Below are 24367 nucleotides of genomic sequence, written 5' to 3' on the forward strand. Positions count from 1 at the left end.
TGCTAAGAATTTGTTATTGACCCCAATCAACAACTGAATTTGAATGGATATTTGAACGTAGATCTTGGTAGTCTTCCATGTATCAAATGAATCATAAATAATTTCAGTGATGATTCTAGTATTGGGGCATGATTGCTTTTTCATTGTAATATATACTTTTTTCATTTTTCACATCTCTAACCATTTTATAAACAAAGTTACCCTTTTCTTTGAATCTTACAGACAAACAGGATGGCAATAAGAGCACTCTGGACAACTGTCAATAACAAGGAACGTTGAAAAGTGAAGATAATCAATCCAGAAATCAAAATATTTTCCATTTCTTTCAGAAAAACACAGAATTTTCCTCCTCCTCCTCCAACAGCTGTTAGACAGAAGAGAGAAAATCAAGAAAGAATAAGCAGATTATGCAGAATTCAAGGATACGTTACATGAAAAGTCAAAGGAGATTATTTTTCAATCAGCAAAAAAGGGAAATATCTGGAACTGAGTGGGGAGGAAAGGGTCAATAGTAAAGCCATGTAGAGCAGATAGTAATGCAGGCCTCTCCCTGTGAGGAAGAAAATGGCTTCAATGACAGCCCCAGTAAACAAGGCATTGTAAGAATTCCAGCCAGGTAATCCATCAGTGGATTGACTCCAGAGAGACACTGTATGAGTGTCTAGACTGTGAGAAAAGCTTCATTAGAGATTTTCATCTCATGAGACATCAGAGAACTCACACAGAAGACAAACGCTTTGAATGTCCTGATTATGGGAAAAGTTTTAATTATAATTCCTACCTGGTAAGGCACCAGAGGACTCACACAGGAGAGAAATCCTTTGAATGTCCTGACTGTGGGAAAATGCTTTGAATGTCCAGATAGTTGGAAAACTTTTGGTTGAACTTCCAGCTTGGTGATACATCAGAGGATTCACTCCACAGAGAAACCCGGTGAGTTGTCAAAGTTGCAGGAAAAGTTTCATTAGAAATTCCCAACTCATGAGACACCGGACCATGCACACAGGAGAGAAACCCTTTGAATGTCCTATCTGTGGGAAAAGCTTTAGTGATAATTCCAACCTGGTGACACACCAGAGGACTCACACAGGAGAGAAACCCTTTGAATGTTCTGACTGTGGGAAAAGTTTTAATTATAATTCCTACCTGGTAAGGCACCAGAGGACTCACACAGGAGAGAAACCCTTTGAATGTCCTGACTGTGGGAAAAGCTTTAATTATAATTCCGATTTGCTGATACACCAGAGGACTCACACAGGAGAGAAACTGTTTGAATGTCCTTTCTGTGGGAAAGGTTTCAGTAAGAATTCGTACCTGGTAATACACCAGAGGACTCACACAGGAGAGAAACCATTTGAATGTTCTGAATGTGGGAAAACTTTCATTACGAATTCCCACCTGGTAACACACCAGAGGACTCACACAGGAGAGAAACCCTTTGAATGTCCTGACTGTGGGAAAAGTTTCATTACGAATTCCCACCTGGTGACACATCAGAGAACTCACACAGGAGAGAAACCCTTTGAATGTCCTGATTGTGGGAAAAGTTTCAGTCATAATTCCAGCCTGGTGAATCACCAGAGAATTCACACAGGAGAGAAACACTTTGAATGTCCTGACTGTGGGAAACATTTTAGTAATAAATCCAGCCTGGGAACACACCAGAGGACTCACACAGGAGAGAAACACTTTGAATGTCCTGACAGTGGGAAAGATTTCAGTCAGAATTCCAGCCTGGTGACACACCAGAGGATTCACACAAGAAAGAAACCCTTTGAATGTCCAGACTGTGGGAAACGTTTTAGTAATAATTCCAGCCTGGTGACACACCAGAGAACTCACACAGGAGAGAAACCCTTTGAATGTCCAGACTGTGGGAAATGTTTTAGTAATAATTCCAGCCTGGTAAGGCACCAAAGAACTCATACAAGAGTGAAACCCTTTGAATGTTCTGACTGTGGGAAAAGTTTCAGTCAGAATTCCTACCTGGTAAGGCACCAGATGACTCACACAGGAGAGAAACCCTTTGAATGTCCTGACTGTGGGAAACATTTTAGTAATAATTCCAGCCTGGTGACACACCAGAGGACTCACACAGCAGAGAAACCCTTTGAATGTTCTGACTGTGGGAAAAGTTTCAGTCAGAATTCCTACCTGGTAAGGCACCAGAGGACTCACACAGGAGAGAAACCCTTTGAATGTCCCAACTGTGGGAAAAGCTTTAGTGATAATTCCAACCTGGTGACACACCAGAGGACTCACACAGCAGAGAAAGCCTTTGAATGTCCTGACTGTGGGAAAAGTTTCAGTCAGAATTCCTACCTGGTAAGGCACCAGAGGACACACACAGGAGAGAAACCTTTTGAATGTCCTTTCTGTGGGAAAGGTTTCAGTCAGAATTCCAACCTGGTGACACACCAGAGGACACACACAGGAGAGAAACCCTTTGAATGTCCTGACTGTGGGAAAGGTTTCAGTCAGAATTCCAACCTGGTGACACACCAGAGGACTCACACAGGGGAGAAACCATTTAAGTGCTCTGAGTGTGCATGGTGCTTCAGTAAATCTTCCAACCTTATCGCACACAAGAAAATGCACCTGGGGTCCAAAGTGATGAGTGATGTAGTGATGTAGAGAAGGCTTGAATTTCAATTCAAATGTCCTATTGTAAGTTCAGCTGAGAAATTGATTCTTTAATTTGAGTAAAAAGAATTTGTCTGTTTTTTTTCATCAAATATGTCATGGTATTAGATGGGAAGGAGGAAAGACCAAAGTGGAACATGTTAATGTTAATTTGATAAGGACTGTTTGGCCATTAGCAGCAGAAGTTGCTGGATATTTAATTTTTGCAAAAATTGTAGAAATCTGCAAACATCTTCTTAGGAGCGTTCTTTCTATTTTTATCATAACAAATGATTGAAATGCCACATGAAGAGGCACCGTCTTCTCCCTGGGTGTCCTTGATATTTTCAGCCCCAGGATTCCCAAGCCAGCATCTTTTCAGGATAAGAGCACTCAGGCTATAGTTAGACATTGTGACTACTCATATAATGAGAAAACAAGAGGAGAAGAGAAATACTGTGTTGTTCGGTGTATAAGGCGCACCTTAATTTTGGGGAGGGAAAAAAATCTGTCTGTGCCTACCAGCATCCATCGGGATTCATCTGGCTAGCTTCCTTGCAGCAAATAGTGAACACCCAGGTCAGCTTCAGCTCATTATTGCAGCCTGATTCAGTGTGAGCAGCTGATTGGCGGGTGGATCGCCCTCCTGGAATACCCCCAATCAGCTTTTCCAGGCTGCAGGGATTGCTACAGACCATCACCGCCTCTGTGCCTTGCGTTTTTGGCCGCTGTGCCTTACATTTTCAGCCTCTGAACATTCTATTTCAGACCTGTTCAAGGCTACGGGGGACTTCCGGTTTGCTTCTCGTAGCCGCCAGATGGTCCTTTGGGACCGCCAGCCCCTTCGCCTGTAAAGAGCCGCCTTTACAACGGAAAGGCGGCTCGAAAAACTCCATTTCCAGGAGGAAATGTGAGATAGAGCAGGTGAGTGTAGGTAGAGCTTTCCGCGTAGCCCCCAGAGTTTTTTTTTTACTCTGGGGGGCGAGCGGATGAGGCACCCTATATCACTCGCCGTTTGCTCCGGGCGTTGGGAGACCTCTGCTTTTTTGCAGAGCAAGGCTATGAAAACAAGCTTTTCAAGATAACTAACAGATTAAGCAAAGAGGATGAGATCTGTGACCCTAAACTGCAAGTATTTATACTTATTTTGCAAAGGATATTGAACAAAGTAAAAAAGAACTTTTAAAATGGCGACTGCCGAAATTTGAGCAGGGAAGATGAAAAGGGAAAGTCCTTCCGTTTCTTATTAAGCCACAAAATAGCGGAATAAATACTCCTGGCTACAATTGAAGAAAAAGCTCCACTTTTGTGTTTTGTGTTTTCTCCTTCCTGGAGACTTGATTTGATATTGATCTCGTTTGGAAAGAAGCTTTGCTTTTTTTTTCTTTTTTAAAAAAAGTTTGCCTGTGTGGAAATATGGCGTTTAGGCTTACAAAGCCGGACAAACAAGCAGGGGGGGGGATTCCCCCATCCACAAACTATATGAACAAGTTCTTAACTTACAGTTTCAGATAACTGATTTTAATATAATTGAATTTCTTCTGGAGGAGATTGTGAGAAGGGATGAGATTATGAATCAGAACTCCCGGACCTGCGCACGTTTCGCCGTGCTCTCAAAACTTTTCTATTTCAGCAAGCTGGCCTGGCCTAACTCCCATCTTTTAAATTTTTTAAATTTTTCAATTTGTGATTTTATAAATTGGGTGTTTTAATCTGTGTTTCGGCCGAAATATTTAATAATTTTAAGGGATTTTTTTAATATTTGTATTATCTGTATTTTATCTTGGCTGTTCACCGCCCTGAGTCCTTCGGGAGTAGGGCGGTATAGAAATTTGATTAATAAATAAATAAATAAATAAACTTTGAGAAATTTAAGCAGGAAACTAAAGAATTGGTGCAATTAAAGTTTGATATTTTGCATCGAAAGATTATAAAAATGGCTAATGGTTTCTCAGAATTTATGATCAGGTTGGATACAAATATTAATCTATTAGAGTCTAAAATGGAGGAAATTGAGGAAAATTTGGAAAATAAAATAGAAAAAATTGAAAATGATTTGATAAACATTCAAGACAATAGTTTAGAAGAAAAACCAAAAATGGAAGTTGATCCAAAGATTTGTAATGTAGAAAATATACAACAACGGATTGAAAAGGAAGTTTTAATGATGCAATATAATTTTACTGAATATGCAATTAGACTGAGAGGATTACAGGAAAATAACAGAGATGACTTAAGGAAAATATCTTCTGAAGTTCTGGCTGGGATTTTAAAGGTTCAACCTGAGGAGGTATTTTGTAGGATCGATAGAGTCTATAGAATAAACTCCTGGATTGCAAAGCAAAGGCAATTGCCTAGAGATGTGGTGATTTATTTTACAGATAAAGAAATAAGAAATAATATTGTGCAGAAATCTTTTAAGTCTACTTTGCAACTGTTTGGAAGAAAGATTTGGATATATAAAGAATTACCGCCTAAGATGTTATTGGAAAGAAAGAAATTTGGTTTTCTGGTGGCTGAGCTTAAAAAAAGAAATATCTTATTCAGATGGAATGCTCCAGTTGGTATAATATTGAGATATCAAGGAGAAAGATATCAATTAAATACTGTTGAAAAAGCGGAAGAATTTTATCAAAAAATTTTCAAAATGAACTTAACATCTTTATGCACAACACAAGAAAAGCAGAAGGAGTTAGAAATAAAGGAAAAACATCGAGACACAGAGGCTTTTGTAGATGAATTGCCTTTGGATTCTTCAGACACCTCAGCTGGATTATTTATGAATAAGAGAGAAGTGGCATCGGATTCTAACGTGATGATTCATCAAGTCACAGACAACCATGGAAATCAACTAATTGATACACAACTTACAGAAAAGAAATATGAGTCACAAAAGCAAAACCAACAAGATCAAGTTATAAATCAGAATGAAAACCGATCAGTTGATACAAAACCTGCAGAAAGGAAATTAGGATGGAGATCAAACCCACAAAAAGAAAGGAAAAAAAGAAACAGGTCTCACAAAAATAAAAATTTCTAAATTAAGCAACAGCGAAGCCAGTTATTTTTAAAAAATACATGATTGAATATTTGAGGAGATGGTTGAGGCGAAGTAGTGGTTAATATCATCCTGAGGAGAGTGACGGACCTCTGCAATGCTGTAATTTTGGGATGTGAAAAGGGCCTTAAACTGTTCGATTGGAATTATCTATTTTTGGTTTTCTTTTCATTGATCAACGTATTATATCTATGCTGAGCTATAAGGCAAGAGAGTTATGTTGGGGCATGCAGAAGATCTGGCTGTTACCCCATTATGACGATGGGAATTAATAATCCTGAAGAAAGCCACTATTATAGATATTATATGGAATACAATTATAAAGTCACTCGGGTGGTTGTTTTCTTTTTTTATATATATACGAAGATATTCATTATTGATGGGGGCAGATGATAACTGAGGATTTTGAATATTCTGTTGCAACTGGGATGTTATGTTACCCTAATACGGATGATGGAGTCAGCAATCCAGTGGAAAGACATCAAAGAAGATATTATATGGATTATAAATTTAAAGTCATTGATTTTGTCTATATAAGGGAATATTTTCTAGTAGGATGGGCAGAAGAACAAAGATATTAAGAATTGTTGTGTATGGTAATTTTGTAGGAAAGTGGGTGGAGACAGGCTAGTGTATTGATTGTATAGATTAAGAAAAGGGATGCTTAAGATATATATTTATGGGAGTGGAGGAAATGGATAGAGCAGAACAAATGTAAAACTAGAATTCATGGGGAAGGCTGCTTTGAAATGTCATATTAATATACACAAAAGATTAAATGTTAAAGTAGGATTTATTATATAGTTCTAAAGTGGAAGGTTGTTTTGAAATGTTATATTAATATACAGACATAAGTATGGGGGAGGAGAGAAAAAAGGGCAGATTATTGCTAAATTGGGAGTTATAATAATATTACTGTGTTAAATCAGAAGTTATTATATAGTGTTATAATAGAATGTTATTTTGAAGTGCATGATAAGAGGGGGAAGTAATAATATTAATAATATAATTAGAAGTAAGGGTCAGTATTTGGAGGAGGGAGTAAGGGGATGGTAAAATATTATAAAATCTGTTATGTATTAGGTTTTTATTTCGAAGAAGTCACAGGGGTGGTGGGGTGGTGGGGGTTAGGGAGGAGGGGGGGAAAGGGAAAAATTTGTAATTGAAAACTTTTTCAAAAAAAAAAAAAAAAGGCTATGGGAATCGCCAGAGCATATCACCGCCTCTGTGCCTTGCGTTTTCAGCCTCCACAGCCTTTTTATGGCCTCTTCATGTCATGTTTTTGGGTCCCAGGCATTTTCAGCCTCTGAACGCTCTATTTCAGACCTGTTCAAGGCTCGGGGAATTGTTAGAGTATGTTGCTGCCAATCGCTGCCTCTGTGCATTGCATTTTCTGCCTCTGTGCATTGCGTTTTCAGCCTCCACGGCCCCATTTTTGGCCTCTGTGTGTCATGTTTTTGGGTGGATTCAGGCCGTCGATCCCACCCAAAAAGTGCAATGCGCAGAGGCCAAAAATGGGGCATGCGGAGGCCAAAAAGGCGATGTGCAGAGGCTGAAAACACAATGCGCAGACGTGGCAATCAGTGGTGATATGCTCTGGCAACGTCCACAGCTTGAATAGATCTGAAAAGTACTGTTCAGAGGCTGAAAACACGAGGCACAGAGACCAGAATTCAAGGCACGGAGGCGGCGATGGTCTGTGACAATCCCTGCAGCCTGGCATAGGTTTAAAACGTGATGTGTGGAGGCCAAAAATGGCCAAAGGGTGGGGCCGGCAGGTGGGCAGGACTACATTCAGTGTATTAGACGCACCTACATTTTCGCCCTCTTAGGAGGAGAAAAGTGTGTCTTATACTCCGAAAAACATGGTAGTTTATCTTTTCCTAACAATTGCAGAAATTCATTGCGCCAAGCATCTCTGTTCAGATTTTGTCAAGAATAAGGCATGCAAGTGGAAGAAACCATACAAATAGCAAATATATTAGGGGAGTTTGAGGCAGTGACAAAAGCAGTGTAGAATTTCAGATGTAAATGTTCTGCCTTACAGGTGACCTTCATGGAGAAAAGCTGTAGGAATATTGAGCTGAGGAGAAAAGGGATTGTGTGTTAGGTCCCCATAGATCCTTATGGGGATGCTGCCATTCTGGCAGGGAGGGCCTGAATGCCATTTTATGTCCTTTTCCTGTTTCTGCTCTTTTCTCAACTTTAATGTACTTTCCTGGGAATGGGAGGGGCGAGGAATTGCCTATGGCCATCTGTTTTGTCTCAGTTCCAATAAAAGGAGCAAGCAGCGCCTGAGAACAACTTCTTACCACCTTCTCAACTCAGAGTTCGCATAACAACTTTGCACCTGTGTATTGGCTCCCCTTGGATTGGGCAGAGGGGAGGGGTTTCTACAACTTTTTACCTAACGGTTCTGAGCAGAAACTTCAGATCCTACCTTGCTCTACTTACTATCACTGTCTTTCAATAAATGTTTCCTTTTGAAATCCCTCTACCTACCAAAATACAAAAAAAAATATTAAGAAGTAACTGGGTTTTTGAAACAAAGACCATTTTGCAAGTTAATCATATTTTATTCATTTTAATAAATAACATCAAGCTAATCTTTTGCCAACTCAATAATGAATTATGTGGTGTGTGAGTGGTCTGTTCTAGGGAGAGGGAATAACTGGAATTGTGCTGGTCACAAACTAAAGTGGAAATTATAATAAACTGATACGTGATTGGTGTGTTTCTACTCTTGCTTATCTCTTCTGTTCATTTCCCTCACAAAGCCTCCCTTTTCTTGTTTGCCCTACTATTTTGTGGGTTGCTTTCCTCTCGTGACAATCCCAATCTCACACCTGGCATCCCCCCTGCCCATCCTGTGTCAGGCCTGGAAGCCATCTTTTGCCTTAGGCCTTCAGTCCTGCCACATTTACTACTGTGGGAAACTGGGAGGGGGGGATTGAATGGAGCAGGGGTGATGTACAGTCATAATGACATTCCTTTCTCAGAAAGTCAAGGACATCTTGCCCTGCACCTGGAAGGCTGGACCTGGGAGGCATCTCCAGTTGGGACAATGTTTGATTGGACCATGTGATGGACTTGTGGGTGTTGGGCAGGGACTTGAACTTTTCTAAAGCAATGTCCATTAAAACGAACACAAAGAAAATAGCAGAATACCCAACAAAATATTTCCTAAGAGATAAATGAGACTCCCAAAACTTATTAACACCACATATGTAATAAAATTGAGCAAACTAAAAGACAATCCAATGCCAGAGGAGATGATCCATGGGGCCAGGCCAGAAGCCACCAGTCCCTAATCAGAGGAATTCTCCATTTCCTCAGAAGAAAAATCTGAAATTCTTACTAGATCTGCATTAAAAATGGCAGTGTAGGGTGCGCCTGTAATAAAGTTAGCCTGATGATCAGTCAGCCATGTGCTATAAGAATACAAACAACCAAGAAGATAAAATATTTAGGGATTTGGCTTAAAACTAAATGTTCCTCAATCAAGGAGGACAACTACGATAAAATTCTACAGCAAATAAAAAAAGACCTAGAAAATTGGAAAAACTTACAGATCTCATTTTGGGGGAGGATCGCTACAATCAAAATGAATATACTGCCAAAAATACTATTTTTGTTTCAGGTTATCCCAATAAAATTAGGGATTTTTTTTTTTTGATGCTTTAAATAAAATAGTTACTAAATTTATATGGCAGGGGAAAAGGCCGAGAATTAAACTCAAACTTTTACAAGACACAAAAGACAAAGGGGGATTAGCACTTCTAGAATGGGGATTATACTACCAAATTGGAAAACAAAACAGGAATTGGAACAGGATTTAGGTAGGGAAATTGGTGCACATATACACAAATTCAATCCAAATATAAAGAAGACATAAAATTATATGAAATACAAAACGAGCAGCATGACCTGGACAAAATTATACAAGGGACAGAGGAGAAATTAATTAGCAAGATATATATATATATATATACATATATTTATTGCGGTACAAGATAGAAGACGAGGTCGTTAAGGAAACAATGATTAAATGGGCAAAAAGTTTTAATTATAATACAGAACTGGAGAGATGGGAAAAAATGTGGCAAGTAAATGCAAAATCAACTATGTCTGCAGCATTCAAGGAGAACCAGTTGAAGATATTTTAGAGATGGCACCTCCCGCCGGCAAGGCTTGGTAAGATGTTCCCGAACAGCTCACCAATATGGCGGAAATATAACAAAGTTTATGGAACATATTATCATCTTTGGTGGACATTTCCGGCTGCAAAAAAGTATTGGGCCAAAATCAAGAAATGGTTGAAAAAATAACGGATCAACCGATTGATTGGAAACCAGAGACATTCTTGTTTGGAATATTCACTAGAAATTATACCAAAGAAATAAAATACTTAATCGTACATATAATAACGGCCGCAAGAATATCATATACACAAAATTGGAAAAAAGAAAATACACCAACGGAGGAAGAACTGATAAAGAAAATTTTAGATTGTGCCGAGATGGACAAATTAACAAAGGAAATTAAAAGTAAGATACAGAATACTATGCAATATGGAACAAATGGTACAACTGGCTGGAGATTAGAAATAGTGAACAATAACAAAAGGGGAGAAATCATAAGCGTAAAGTGTTTGTAAGTTAATGTGTAATGTGTATAAAATCAATATTATGAGTGATAGAAATTATAGAGTAATAAGGGATAATGGGACAAGAAGGATATAAATATTATAAGGGAAAATGGGAGAAAATGTAAATATTAGAAGACTACCGCTATGAAATAGTTGTAATAAGGGAATATATGTTATGTGTTTTCTGTTTGTTATATTGTGTTGTTTTATAAATAAATTTTAAAAAAAGATCATGTGAAGTGTTAATACCACTTTATAATGTCTTGATAAGGCCACACTTGGAATACTGCATCCAGTTTTGGTTGCCACGATGTAAAAAAGATGTTGAGAAAGAGTGCAGAGAAGAGCAACAAAGATGATTAGGGGCCTGGAGGCTAAAATATATGAAGAAGAGTTGTAGGAACTGGGTATGTCTAGTTTAATGAGAAGAAGGACTAGGGGAGGCATGATAGCAGTGTTCTATCTCAGGGGCTGCCACAAAGAAGAGGGAGTCAAGCTATTCTCCAAACCACCTGAGGGCAGGACAAGCAGCAATGGATGGAAACTAATCAAGGAGAGAAGCAACTTAGGAGACATTTCCTGGCAGGTAGAATAATTAATCGGTGGAACAACTTGCCTCCAGAAGTTGTGAATGCTCCAACACTGGAAGTTTTTAAGAAGAGATTGGACAACCATTTGTCTGAAGTGATGTAGGGTTTCCTGCCTAAACAAGAGGTTGGACTAGAAGACCTCCAAGGTCCCTTCCAGCTCCTTCTGTTCTGTTCTTTCTTCTACTATATATTAACAATTGTCTCCTCTTTCTTAGCCCCCATTTTCTAGTCCCTGCTGCATATTTTCCTCTAACTGTGACCTAATGAAGACTTGACTGCAAATAAATGTACAGAAGTTACACATGGGATTTAACATTTAGCAGATATACAATTTCCTCCTTCAGGAATAAAGCTTCAGGCTAGGTGCTCTTGGATGCAGCCCTGGCCAACAGGAGTGAAGCTGGCTCCCCTGGACACCCCTGGTTTAAACAGGGGAAACATCTTGCAAACGCTTTAGGTAGTAGAAACGGGACAAGCGTGTTTTTCTGCCTCCTAGCTGGAGATGGCGATCAGGTAGGCAACCTCTGTGCCTGAAAAGTGCATAATAAAGGAGTTAAAACCATCGAGTACCGTATTGCTAGAAAGGATGGGAGGCGAGGAGAAGCGTAGAAGATCTTCCTCTTCCGGATGGCTGATGGGAGGAAGTTGGTGTGCAGAGCGGCTTTTCTGCTGTTTCCATGGTCGGAGCAGCAGCTGCCAGGTGAGTGGAGGGCAGCAGGTGGGAGGAGAGTCCGGGAGCAACTTGGGCTGGAAGCGGAGAAGCAACTGGGCTGAAGCCTCTCAGCTGCGGCTGCTGCAGGTTCCTTCCCTCCCCAAATGGAAGCCCACTGGTGCTGCAGGCTGGGAAACTGGGGGCTGCAATTTCTGCTGGTGGGAAGATTGAAAAAGCCTCTTTCAAGTGGAGGTTGGTTCTCCAGAGGTGGTGGGTGCTGCATCCCTGGAGGTTTGTAACAGAGGAGCTCATAGTTCGAAGGATCCTTGGAGGTTTTCTATTCCAACCCCTGATCAAGCAGGAGACCCGATATCATTTCAGACAAATGGCTCTCCAGTCTCTGTTTAAAAGCCTCCAGTGATGGAGCACCCACAACTTCTGAAGGCTAAGCTTTTCCACTGGTTAATTTTTTTTTTTAAAAAAAATTGATTTATATGCCGCCCTTCTCCGGAGACTCAAGGCGGCTTACAATGCGTTAAGCCACAAACTGGGTCCTCATTTAACCTACCTTAGAAAGGATGGAAGGCTGAGTCAACCTTGAGCCTGGTGAGAATTGAACTTGCAGTAATTGCAGGCAGCTGTGTTAATAACAGAGTGCTCTAAACCACTGTACTACCAAGGCCCTTGTAGTACAGTGTTCTGGGTTGTTCTGGGTGTCAGGAAATTTCTCCTTAGTTCGAGGCTGCTTATCTCCTTGCTCCATCCAGTTTCTCCTCCTACCTTCAGGTGCTTTGGAGAAGAGGTTGACCCCCCCCCATCCCCCACTTCTTTGTTGCAACTCCTAATGTATTGGAACACCTAGTTTTCCTTTTCACTAGGCTAGACATACCCACTTCCTGCAACCATTCTTTATATGTTTCAACCTCCAGCCCTCTAATCACCCTTGCTGCTCTTCTCTGCCCTCTTTATAGAGTCTCAACACCCTTTTTATATTGTGGTGATCAAAACTGGATGCAGTATTCCAAGTGTGGTGTTACCAAAGCCTTATAAATTGGTACTAATGCTTCACTTGATCTTGACTGTATCCCTCTGTTAATACAGCTGAAGATTGCATTTGCTTTTGGGGCCACTGCAACACCCTGCTGGCTCATATTTAAATGATTGCCGACTAGGATTCAATGTTCCCTCTCATAAATACTGCCAGGTTCCACCTATTCTGTACCTGTACATTTGGTTTTTCTTGCTTAAGTGTAAAACCTTGGGGTTTTTTTCTCCATTGACTTTCATTTGGACCCAGGGTTCAAGTCTGTTGAGATTCTTCTGTACCTTGACCCTATCTTCTGGCATGTTGGATATTCCTGCCAGCTTGGTGTCATCTGAAATTTGATGAGTTTGGTGAATATAAATCACCAGGACCTGATTCTCAGAACACCAGGGTTCTGAGGGAGCTGGCAGATGTTACTTCCATGTCTTGCCAATAAGTATGGTATTTCCTGTCCCACCATCCATGTATTACCCAGGTTCAATTGTGCTTAATCCAGCACTTCCTAAGAAATAGCTATTGAGGACCTTTTGGAATTTTTGGTTGCATAGGTAGTCCTCACTTACCACTTCTTCCCTGAGCCTTCAAAGTTACTATGGCACAGTAGAAGCAGACGTGCTTCTACTGGTCTACAAAATTTGTGGTAATCCTAGCACTTGTTCAGTGACCGCATGTCAGCAGTGACTGTGGTTTTGAAGGTGCAGGAAAAGAAGTTGCACCAGTTCGGATTCTGCCAATAGTTGCACATTTATGATGCCTGCAACATCCCACACTCATGATCCCCATTTGTGACCTTCCCAGCTAGCTTCTGACCAGCAAAATCAGTGGATATACTGGCAGGAAATTGCAAGTCACGGTCATATGAAATTGCCTTTAGCAACCCACAGTAATTTGCTTAACAACTACAGAGGAACAGATGTAAGTTGGTCCTGTCATGTGACATCATGCTTAATGATTGAGCTGCTTAGTGTTGCAGATATCAGTTCTAATTGCAGTAGGTTAAGTAAGGACTACTTGAACAAGGATGTCACCAGAGGGGTTCTGGACAGTATTTTCTGCTATATAGTGGGTGAATCTATATTTCTCTATATGCATATATCTGCAGTTACATAACCTATCCCCAGTACTTCAAGATATAATTGATGATAGTCCTTTCCATTGCTAAGAATTTGTTATTGACCCCAATCAACAACTGAATTTGAATGGATATTTGAACATAGACCTTGGTAGTCTTCCATGTATCAAATGAATCATAAATAATTTCAGTGATGATTCTAGTATTGGGGCATGATTGCTTTTTCATTGTAATATATACTTTTTTCATTTTTCACATCTCTAACCATTTTATAAACAAAGTTACCCTTTTCTTTGAATCTTACAGACAAACAGGATGGCAATAAGAGCACTCTGGACAACTGTCAATAACAAGGAACGTTGAAAAGTGAAGATAATCAATCCAGAAATCAAAATATTTTCCATTTCTTTCAGAAAAACACAGAATTTTCCTCCTCCTCCTCCAACAGCTGTTAGACAGAAGAGAGAAAATCAAGAAAGAATAAGCAGATTATGCAGAATTCAAGGATACGTTACATGAGTCAAAGGAGATTATTTTTCAATCAGCAAAAAAGGGAAATATCTGGAACTGAGTGGGGAGGAAAGAGTCAATAGTAAAGCCATGTAGAGCAGATAGTAATGCAGGCCTCTTCCTGTGAGGAAGAAAACGGCTTCAATGACAGCCCCAGTAAACAAGGCATTGTAAGAATTCCAGCCAGGTGATCCATCAGTGGATTGACTCCAGAGAGACACTGTATGAGTGTCTAGACTGTGAGAAAAGCTTCATTAGAGATTTTCATCTCATGAGACACCAGAGAACTCACACAGAAGACAAACGCTTTGAATGTCCTGATTATGGGAAAAGTTTTAATTATAATTCCTACCTGGTAAGGCACCAGAGGACTCACACAGGAGAGAAATCCTTTGAATGTCCTGACTGTGGGAAAATGCTTTGAATGTCCTGATAGTTGGAAAACTTTTGGTTGAACTTCCAGCTTGGTGATACATCAGAGGATTCACTCCACAGAGAAACCCGGTGAGTTGTCGAAGTTGCAGGAAAAGTTTCATAAGAAATTCCCAACACATGAGACACCGGACCATGCACACAGGAGAGAAACCCTTTGAATGTCCTATCTGTGGGAAAAGCTTTAGTGATAATTCCAACCTGGTGACACACCAGAGGACTCACACAGGAGAGAAAGTCTTTGAATGTTCTGACTGTGGGAAAAGCTTTAATTATAATTCCGATTTGCTGATACACCAGAGGACTCACACAGGAGAGAAACTGTTTGAATGTCCTTTCTGTGGGAAAGGTTTCAGTAAGAATTCCTACCTGGTGATACACCAGAGGACTCACACAGGAGAGAAACCCTTTGAATGTTCTGAATGTGGGAAACATTTTAGTAATAATTCCAGCCTGGTGACACATCAGAGGACTCACACAGGAGAGAAACCCTTTGAATGTCCTGACTGTGGGAAAAGTTTCATTACGAATTCCCACCTGGTGACACATCAGAGAACTCACACAGGAGAGAAACCCTTCAAATGTTCTGACTGTGGGAAAGGTTTCAGTCAGAATTCCAGCCTGGTGACATACCAGAGGATTCACACAGGAGAGAAACCCTTTGAATGTCCTGACTGTGGGAAACGTTTTAGTAATAATTCCAACCTGGGGACACACCAGAGGACTCACACAGGAGAGAAACCCTTTGAATGTCCAGACTGTGGGAAAAGTTTTAATTATAATTCCTACCTGGTGACACACCAGAGGACTCACACAGGAGTGAAACCCTTTGAATGTTCTGACTGTGGGAAAAGTTTCAGTCAGAATTCCTACCTGGTAAGGCACCAGAGGACTCACACAGGAGAGAAACCCTTTGAATGTCCTATCTGTGGGAAAAGCTTTAGTGATAATTCCAACCTGGTGACACACCAGAGGACTCACACAGGAGAGAAATTCTTTGAATGTTCTGACTGTGGGAAAAGCTTTAATTATAATTCCGATTTGCTGATACACCAGAGGACTCACACAGGAGAGAAACTGTTTGAATGTCCTTTCTGTGGGAAAGGTTTCAGTAAGAATTCGTACCTGGTGATACACCAGAGGACTCACACAGGAGAGAAACCCTTTGAATGTTCTGAATGTGGGAAACATTTTAGTAATAATTCCAGCCTGGTGACACATCAGAGGACTCACACAGGAGAGAAACCCTTTGAATGTCCTGACTGTGGGAAAAGTTTCATTACGAATTCCCACCTGGTGACACATCAGAGAACTCACACAGGAGAGAAACCCTTCAAATGTTCTGACTGTGGGAAAGGTTTCAGTCAGAATTCCAGCCTGGTGACACACCAGAGGATTCACACAGGAGAGAAACCCTTTGAATGTCCTGACTGTGGGAAACGTTTTAGTAATAATTCCAACCTGGGGACACACCAGAGGACTCACACAGGAGAGAAACCCTTTGAATGTCCAGACTGTGGGAAAAGTTTTAATTATAATTCCTACCTGGTGACACACCAGAGGACTCACACAGGAGTGAAACCCTTTGAATGTTCTGACTGTGGGAAAAGTTTCAGTCAGAATTCCTACCTGGTAAGGCACCAGAGGACTCACACAGGAGAGAAACCCTTTGAATGTCCTGACTGTGGGAAAGGTTTCAGTCAAAATTCCAGCCTGGTGACACACCAGAGGACTCACACAGGAGAGAAACCCTTTGAATGTTCTGACTGTGGGAAAAGTTTTAATTATAATTCCTATCTGGTAAGGCACCAGAGGACTCACACAGGAGAGAAACCCTTTGAATGTCCTGACTGTGGGAAAAGCTTTAATTATAATTCCGATTTGCTGATACACCAGAGGACTCACACAGGAGAGAAAATGTTTGAATGTCCTTTCTGTGGGAAAGGTTTCAATCAGAATTCCTACCTGGTAAGGCACCAGAGGACTCACACAGGAGAGAAACCCTTTGAATGCCCTTTCTGTGGGAAAGGTTTCAGTCAGAATTCCCACCTGGTGACACACCAGAGGACTCACACAGGAGAGAAACCCTTTGAATGTCCTGACTGTGGGAAAGGTTTCAGTCAGAATTCCAACCTGGTGGCACACCAGAGGACTCACACAGGGGAGAAACCATTTAAGTGCTCTGAGTGTGCATGGTGCTTCAGTAAATCTTCCAACCTTATCGCACACAAGAAAATGCACCTGGGGCCCAAAGTGATGAGTGTAGAGAAGGCTTGAATTTCAATTCAAATGTCCCATTGTAAGTTCAGCTGAGAAATTGATTCTTTAATTTGAGTAAAATGAATTTGCCTGATTTTTTTTTCATCAAATATGTCATGGTATTAGATGGGAAGGAGGAAAGACCAAAGTGGAACATGTTAATTTGATAAGGACTGTTTGGCCATTAGCAGCAGAAGTTGCTGGACATTTTATTTTTGCAAAAATTGTAGAAACCTGCAAACATCTTCTTAGGAGTGTTCTTTTCATTTTTATCATAATAAATGAATGAAATGCCACATGAAGAGGCCCCGTCTTCTCCCTGGGTGTCCTTGATATTTTCAGCCCCAGAATTCCCAAGCCAGCATCTTTTCAGGATAAGAGCACTCAGGCTATAGTTAGACATTGCAACTACTCATATAATGAGAAAACAAGAGAAGAGAAATACTGTATTTTTCGGTGTATAACGCGCTCCAGAGTATAAGACGCACCTTAATTTTGGGGAGGGAAAAAAATCTGCCTCTGCCTACCAGCATCCATCAGGATTCATCTGGCTAGCTTCCTTGCAGCAAATAGTGAACACCCAGGTCAGCTTCAGCTCATTATTGCAGCCTGATTCAGTGTGAGCAGCTGATTGGCGGGTGGATCGGCCTCCTGGAATACCCCCAATCAGCTTTTCCAGGCTGCAGGGATTGCTACAGACCATCACCGCCTCCGTGCCTTGCGTTTTTGGCCGCTGTGCCTTACATTTTCAGCCTCTGAACATTCCATTTCAGACCTGTTCAAGGCTGCGGTAATCGCCAGAGCATATCACCGCCTCTGTGCATTGCGTTTTCAGCCTCCACAGCCTTTTTATGGCCTCGTCATGTTTTTGGGTCCCAGGCATTTTCAGCCTCTGAATGCTCTATTTCAGACCTGTTCAAGGCTGCGGGAATTGCTAGAGTATGTTGCTGCCAATCGCTGCCTCTGTGCATTGCATTTTCTGCCTCTGTGCATTGCGTTTTCAGCCTCCACGGCCCCATTTTTGGCCTCTGTTTGTCATGTTTTTGGGTGGATTCAGGCCGCCGATCCCACCGAAAAAGCGCAATGCGCAGAGGCCAAAAATGGGGCATGCGGAGGCCAAAAAGGCGATGTGCAGAGGCTGAAAACACAATGCGCAGACGTGGCAATCAGTGGCGATATGCTCTGGCAACGTCCACAGCTTGAACAGGTCTGAAAAGTACTGTTCAGAGGCTGAAAACACGAGGCACAGAGACCAGAATTCAAGGCACGGAGGCGGCGATGGTCTGTGACAATCCCTGCAGCCTGGCATAGGTTTAAAACGCGATGTGTGGAGGCCAAAAATGGCCAAAGGGTGGGGCCTGCAGGTGGGCAGGACTACATTCAGTGTATTAGACGCACCCAAATTTTCACCCTTGTAGGAGGAGAAAAGTGTGTCTTATACTCCGAAAAACATTTATAGTTTATCTTTTCCTAACAATTGCAGAAATTCATTGCGCCAAGCATCTCTGCTCAGATTTTGTCAAGAATGAGGCACGCAAGTGGAAGAAACCTTACAAATAGCAAATATATTGGGGGAGTTTGAGGCAGTGACAAAAGCAGTGTAGAATTTCAGATGTAAATGTTCTGCCCTACAGGTGACCTTCATGGAGAAGAGCTGTAGGAATATTGAGTTGAGGAGAAAAGGGATTGTGTGTTAGGTCCTCATAGATCCTTATGGGGATGCTGCCATTCTGGCAGGGAGGGCCTGAATGCCATTTTATGACCTTTTCCTGTTTCTGCTCTTTTCTCAACTTTAATGTACTTTCTTGGGAATGGGAGGGGTGAGGAATTGCCTGTGGCCATCTGTTTTGTCTCAGCTCCAACAGAAGGAGCAAGCAGTGCCTGAAAACAACTTCTTACCACCTTCTCAACTCAGAGTTCGCATAACAACTTTGCACCTGTGTATTGGCTCCCCTTGGATTGGGCAGAGGGGAGGGGTTTCTACAACTTTTTACCTAATGGTTCTGAGCAGGAACTTCAGATCCTACCTTGCTCTACTTACTATCACTGTCTTTCAATAAATGTTTCCCTTTGAAATCCCTCTACCTACCAAAATACAAAAAAAATATTAAGAAGTAACTGGGTTTTTGAAACAAAGACCATTTTGCTAGTTAATCATATTTTATTCATTTTAATAAATAACATCAAGCTAATCTTTTGCCAGCTCAAAAATGACTTATGTGGTGTGTGATTGGTCTGTTCTCGATGGGGAATGATCGGAATTGTGCTGGTCACAAACTAAAGTGGAAATTATAATAAACTGATAACGTGATTGGCATGTTTCTACTCTTGCTTATCTCTTCTGTTCATTTCCCTCACAAAGCCTCCCTTTTCTTGTTTGCCCTACTATTTTGCTGGCTTACTTTCCTCTGATGTGACAATCCCAATCTCACACCTGGCATCCCCCCTGCCCATCCTGTGTCAGGCCTGGAAGCCATCTTTTGCCTTAGGCCTTCAGTCCTGCCACATTTACTACTGTGGGAAACTGGGAGGGGGGGATTGTATGGAGCAGGGGTGATGTACAGTCATAATGACATTCCTTTCTCAGAAAGTCAAGGACATCTTGCCCTGCACCTGGAAGGCTGGACCTGGGAGACATCTCCAGTTGGGACAATGTTTGATTGGACCATATGATGGACTTGTGGGTGTTGGGCAGGGACTTGAACTTTTCTAAAACAATGTCCATTAAAACGAACACAAAGGAAATAGCAGAATACCCAACAAAATATTTCCTAAGATAAATGAGACCCCCAAAACTTATTAACACCACATATGTAACAAAATTGAGCAAACTAAAAGACAATCCAATGCCAGAGGAGATGATCCATGGGGCCAGGCCAGAAGCCACCAGTCCCTAATCAGAGGAATTCTCCATTTCCTCAGAAGAAAAGTCTGAAATTCTTACTAGATCTGCATTAAAAATGGCAGAGTAGGGTGCCCCCGTAATAAAGTTAGCCTGATGATCAGTCAGCCATGTGCTTTGGTGGAATATTCTATTTTTCTCTTTTATTTTTTTTAAATGTGTTTTAGAAATACATTTAAAATAAGTTTAGAAATGGTAGTAACTGTGAGAGGCATCTTGGAGTCCTAGTAGACTACGGGTGTCAAAATTGATCCTGTCACGTGACGTATTGCAACTTTTTTTCCCCTCTGTTGATCTGGGATGGGCGTGATTCATCCGGCCTGCCAGCCATCAGTTTAAGAGGCCTGTAATAGACAATCATTTAATATGAGCCAACAATGTGCTGCAGTCACCGAAAAATCCAACGCAGTTCTAGGCTGCATAAACAGGGATAGAATCAAGATCATGTGAAGTGTTCCCCCCCCCAACCCCAGTATAAGAATACAAACAACCAAGAAGATAAAATATTTAGGGATTTGGCTTAAAACTAAATGTTCCTCAATCAAGGAGGTCAACTACGATAAAATTCTACAGCAAATAAAAAAAGACCTAGAAAATTGGAAAAACTTACAGATCTCATTTTGGGGGAGGATCGCTACAATCAAAATGAATATACTGCCAAAAATACTATTTTTGTTTCAGGTTATCCCAATAAAATTAGGGATTTTTTTTTTTCCGATGCTTTAAATAAAATAGTTACTAAATTTATATGGCAGGGGAAAAGGCCGAGAATTAGACTCAAACTTTTACAAGACACAAAAGACAAAGGGGGATTAGCACTTCTAGAATGGGGATTATACTACCAAATTGGAAAACAAAACAGGAATTGGAACAGGATTTAGGTAGGGAAATTGGTGGACATATACACAAATTCAATCCAAATATAAAGAAGACATAAAATTATTTGAAATACAAAACGAGCAGCATGACCTGGACAAAATTATACAAGGGACAGAGGAGAAATTTGGGCCAAAATCAAGAAATGGTTGAAAAAATAACGGATCAACCGATTGATTGGAAACCAGAGACATTCTTGTTTGGAATATTCACTAGAAATTATACCAAAGAAATAAAATACTTAATCGTACATATAATAACGGGCGCTAGAATATCATATACACAAAATTGGAAAAAAGAAAATACACCAACGGAGGAAGAACTGATAAAGAAAATTTTAGATTGTGCCGAGATAGACAAATTAACAAAGGAAATTAAAAGTAAGATACAGAATACTATGCAATATGGAACAAATGGTACAACTGGCTGGAGATTAGAAATAGTGAACAATAACAAAAGGGGAGAAATCATAAGCGTAAAGTGTTTGTAAGTTAGTGTATAAAGTGTATAAAATCAATATTATGACTGATAGAAATTATAGAGTAATAAGGGATAATGGGACAAGAAGGATATAAATATTATAAGGGAAAATGGGAGAAAATATTAGAAGAATACCGCTATGAAACAGTTGTAATAAGGGAATCTATGTTAGGTGTTTTCTGTTATATTGTGTTGTTTTATAAATAAATTTAAAAAAAGATCATGTGAAGTGTTAATACCACTTTATAATGTCTTGGTAAGGCCACACTTGGAATACTGCATCCAGTTTTGGTCGCCACGATGTAAAAAAGATGTTGAGAAAGAGTGCAGAGAAGAGCAACAAAGATGATTAGGGGCCTGGAGGCTAAAATATGTAAAGAAGGGTTGCAGGAACTGGGTATGTCTAGTTTAATGAAAAGAAGGACTAGGGTAAGGTGACCAGATTTTAACATTGGTAAAGCAGGACACCCACCATTTTGTGGGCGTGGCTTGGAGGTCATGTGACTGGGTGGGCGTGGCTAGCTGGTCATGTGACCAGGTGGCCATGGCTATGTGTATAGAAAAAAGTCATTTCTGACAGGTCCTTGCACTTTTGACTGGTCCTCACACTTATGACCATCCTCACATTTATGCCCGTGCAGCATTCTTAACAACCATGTCACTCATTTCACAACTGCTTCTCTTCACCATGATGACAAGATAGGGCAAAAATGTAAAATGTGAGGACAGTCGTAAGTTGGAGGACTGGTCAAAAGTGTGAGGACCAGACCAGTCAAAAATAACTTTTTCAGCCCTCTGAGTAGTCCATATGCATAAAAGGATACAGCAATAGAGAGGGATGAAGGAAGGGAAGGGAAATTAAAGTAGGAGTGAAGGTAAGAGAGGGAGGAAGAGAGGAGGAGAAGGAGAAAGGAAGCAGAAGTAGGGAGGAGAAGAAGAGGGTGGGGAAGAGAGTAAGAAGGAAAGAAAAGAGAGAGGTGGTAGGTTTGAGGAGAAAGATTGCTGTACAAAAAAAAAAGATGAAAGGAAAGAAAGCCAACCCCAAACAAATAAAAAGATATTAAGAATGAATTGTTAAACTTTAAATAATAAAAGAGAACAAATATGAATAAATAACAATAATTAGAAACACACATACAAACATACAATGTATTTTCTTTGAACAGAATATTTGCCTGGTTCACAAATTTAAACAGTGTTTAGTCATTTCAATTAAATTTACAGTTTCTATATTTCCTTTTTGCCATATTTATTCCTCATCTATTTTTTAAAAAAAACATTACCCTTCATCCTCATCTCTAATCTTAATCAAATTCAATTTTTCCCTTCTATTCTATATTATACCACTTCCCATTGCATCTATTTTTATATCCATCCTCACATTGGTTAATTATGTAATTATGTAATACAATTGTTTAATACAAATTCAACATTTTAATATAAATCAATTAGTTGTATAACTATCTTTTTTGTATATTAATCAATATGAATATGAATATTCCAATTATTTCCATGCAATCCAATTTCTTACAAATCAATTAATTATATTTACCAATAATAATAAACCAAATAATTTCCCCCATATATTCCTCCAAACCACAACTTAACCATTCCTGCTTTCAACACAATATACAATTAATTATAGTATCTCAATTATTACAATTCCCTAGTTAAATAGAGCTTTTTTTCTTTTGTGTTTTAAAATCTTGAACTCTCCTCTTTTGCCCTAAATTTTCCATTGTTTGCAGTTTTGCACCTACCTTTTTTGGTGAGGAAAAAGAAATCTCTCTCTGCCTCATTTTGCCACGCTGCAGCAAAGACCCTTCTTTACTTTCGCTTTCGCTTTTTCAGCATAGTTAGGGGGAAAAAATCTCCAGCACTCTGCAGCTAGCAACTACAGAGCCCTGAGCAAAACAGCTGAGAGCAAATCAGCTGAGAGTGGGGAAGCCGATCTAATCAACTTGTGCTAATTAATTTATGCTGAAGCTTTAAGGGGCTGTTTTTTCTATTTTTGCAGGCATCGTCTACTCATTTGTTTTCTTTTAACACTGATCAGCTGTAGGACGGCCCTTTGAAGCCCGGGGGCAAGAGTTTAAACAGTTTTTTCCCCTCGGACTCAGGAGGCAGCCGGGAGCAACCCACCACTGCGTGGTGCATTCTTTCCCAAAATCGGGACTTTTTTAAAACGCCGCGGGACGCGGGACAAATTTTTCAAAAGCGGAACTGTCCCACCAAAAGCGGGACGTCTGGTCACCTTAGACTAGGGGAGGCATGATAGCAATGTTCTATCTCAGGGGCTGCCACAAAGAAGAGGGAGTCAAGCTATTCTCCAAAACACCTGAGGGCAGGACAAGAAGCAATGGGGGAAAACTATTCAAGGAGAAAGCAACTTAGGAGACATTTCCTGGCAGGTAGAACAATTAATCGGTGGAACAACTTGCCTCCAGAAGTTGTGAATGCTCCAACACTTAAAGTTTTTAAGAAGAGATTGGACACCATTTGTCTGAAGTGGTGTAGCGTTTCCTGCCTAAACAAGAGGTTGGACTAGAAGACCTCCAAGGTCCCTTCCAGCTCCTTCTGTTCTGTTCTTTCTTCTACTATATATTAACAATTGTCTCCTCTTTCTTAGCCCCCATTTTCTAGTCCCTGCTGCATATTCTCTAATTTTGTAAAAAAAAACAAAAAAACACGTCATGACCTTTTAGGGCTCAGCACGTGAGCTAAGTAGCTTCACATTTCACTATTTCACTTGGCTCAGTTGCAAAGGTCGGTTGCTAGAAGTCAAAACCAACTTGATAGCATTTAAACTAGGGGTGTCCAAAGTTGGCAACTTTAAGACTTGTGGACTTCAACTCCCAGAATTCCTCAGGCAGCTTCTGGGAGTTGAAATCCGCAAGTCTTAAAGTTGCCAAGTTTGGACACCCCTGGTTTAAACAGGGGAAACATCTTGCAAACGCTTTAGGACCAGGTAGTAGAAACGGGACAAGCGTGTTTTTCTGCCTCCGATCTGGAGATGGCGATCAGGTAGGCAACCTCTGTGCCTGAAAAGTGCATAATAAAGGAGTTAAAACCATCGAGTACCGTATTGCTAGAAAGGATGGGAGGTGAGGAGAAGCGCAGAGGAACTTCCTTTTCCGGATGACTCATGGGAGGAAGTTGGTGTGCAGAGCGGCTTTTCTGCTCTTCCCAGGGTTGAAGCAGCAGCTGGCAGGTGAGTTGAA

General features: G+C 40.6%; 1 protein-coding gene across 3 annotated transcripts in view; it reads left to right on the forward strand.

Annotated features, from left to right (window-relative positions):
* Nucleotides 1–843: 843 nt before the first annotated feature.
* LOC139311956 (zinc finger protein 84-like) overlaps nucleotides 844–24367 on the forward strand; it is a 53902-nt gene continuing 30378 nt past the window's right edge. Inside the window, exons 1-2 of one of the 3 annotated variants that reach the window (XM_070936480.1) lie at nucleotides 844–2543; nucleotides 14716–16574. In XM_070936480.1, coding sequence (XP_070792581.1) covers nucleotides 982–2543; nucleotides 14716–16574 — 3421 coding nt within the window. In that variant the 5' untranslated portion in view covers nucleotides 844–981. Of the gene's footprint in view, nucleotides 2636–14715; nucleotides 17673–24367 lie in introns of those variants that run through there. The other 2 variants (XM_070936478.1, XM_070936479.1) reach the window with 2 other exon arrangements.

Source organism: Pituophis catenifer, unplaced genomic scaffold, assembly GCF_029215685.1.
Source record: "Pituophis catenifer annectens isolate HBS135680 unplaced genomic scaffold, rPitCat1.0.hap2 SCAF_2, whole genome shotgun sequence".
In the NCBI taxonomy this organism is placed as follows: Eukaryota; Metazoa; Chordata; class Lepidosauria; order Squamata; family Colubridae; genus Pituophis; species Pituophis catenifer.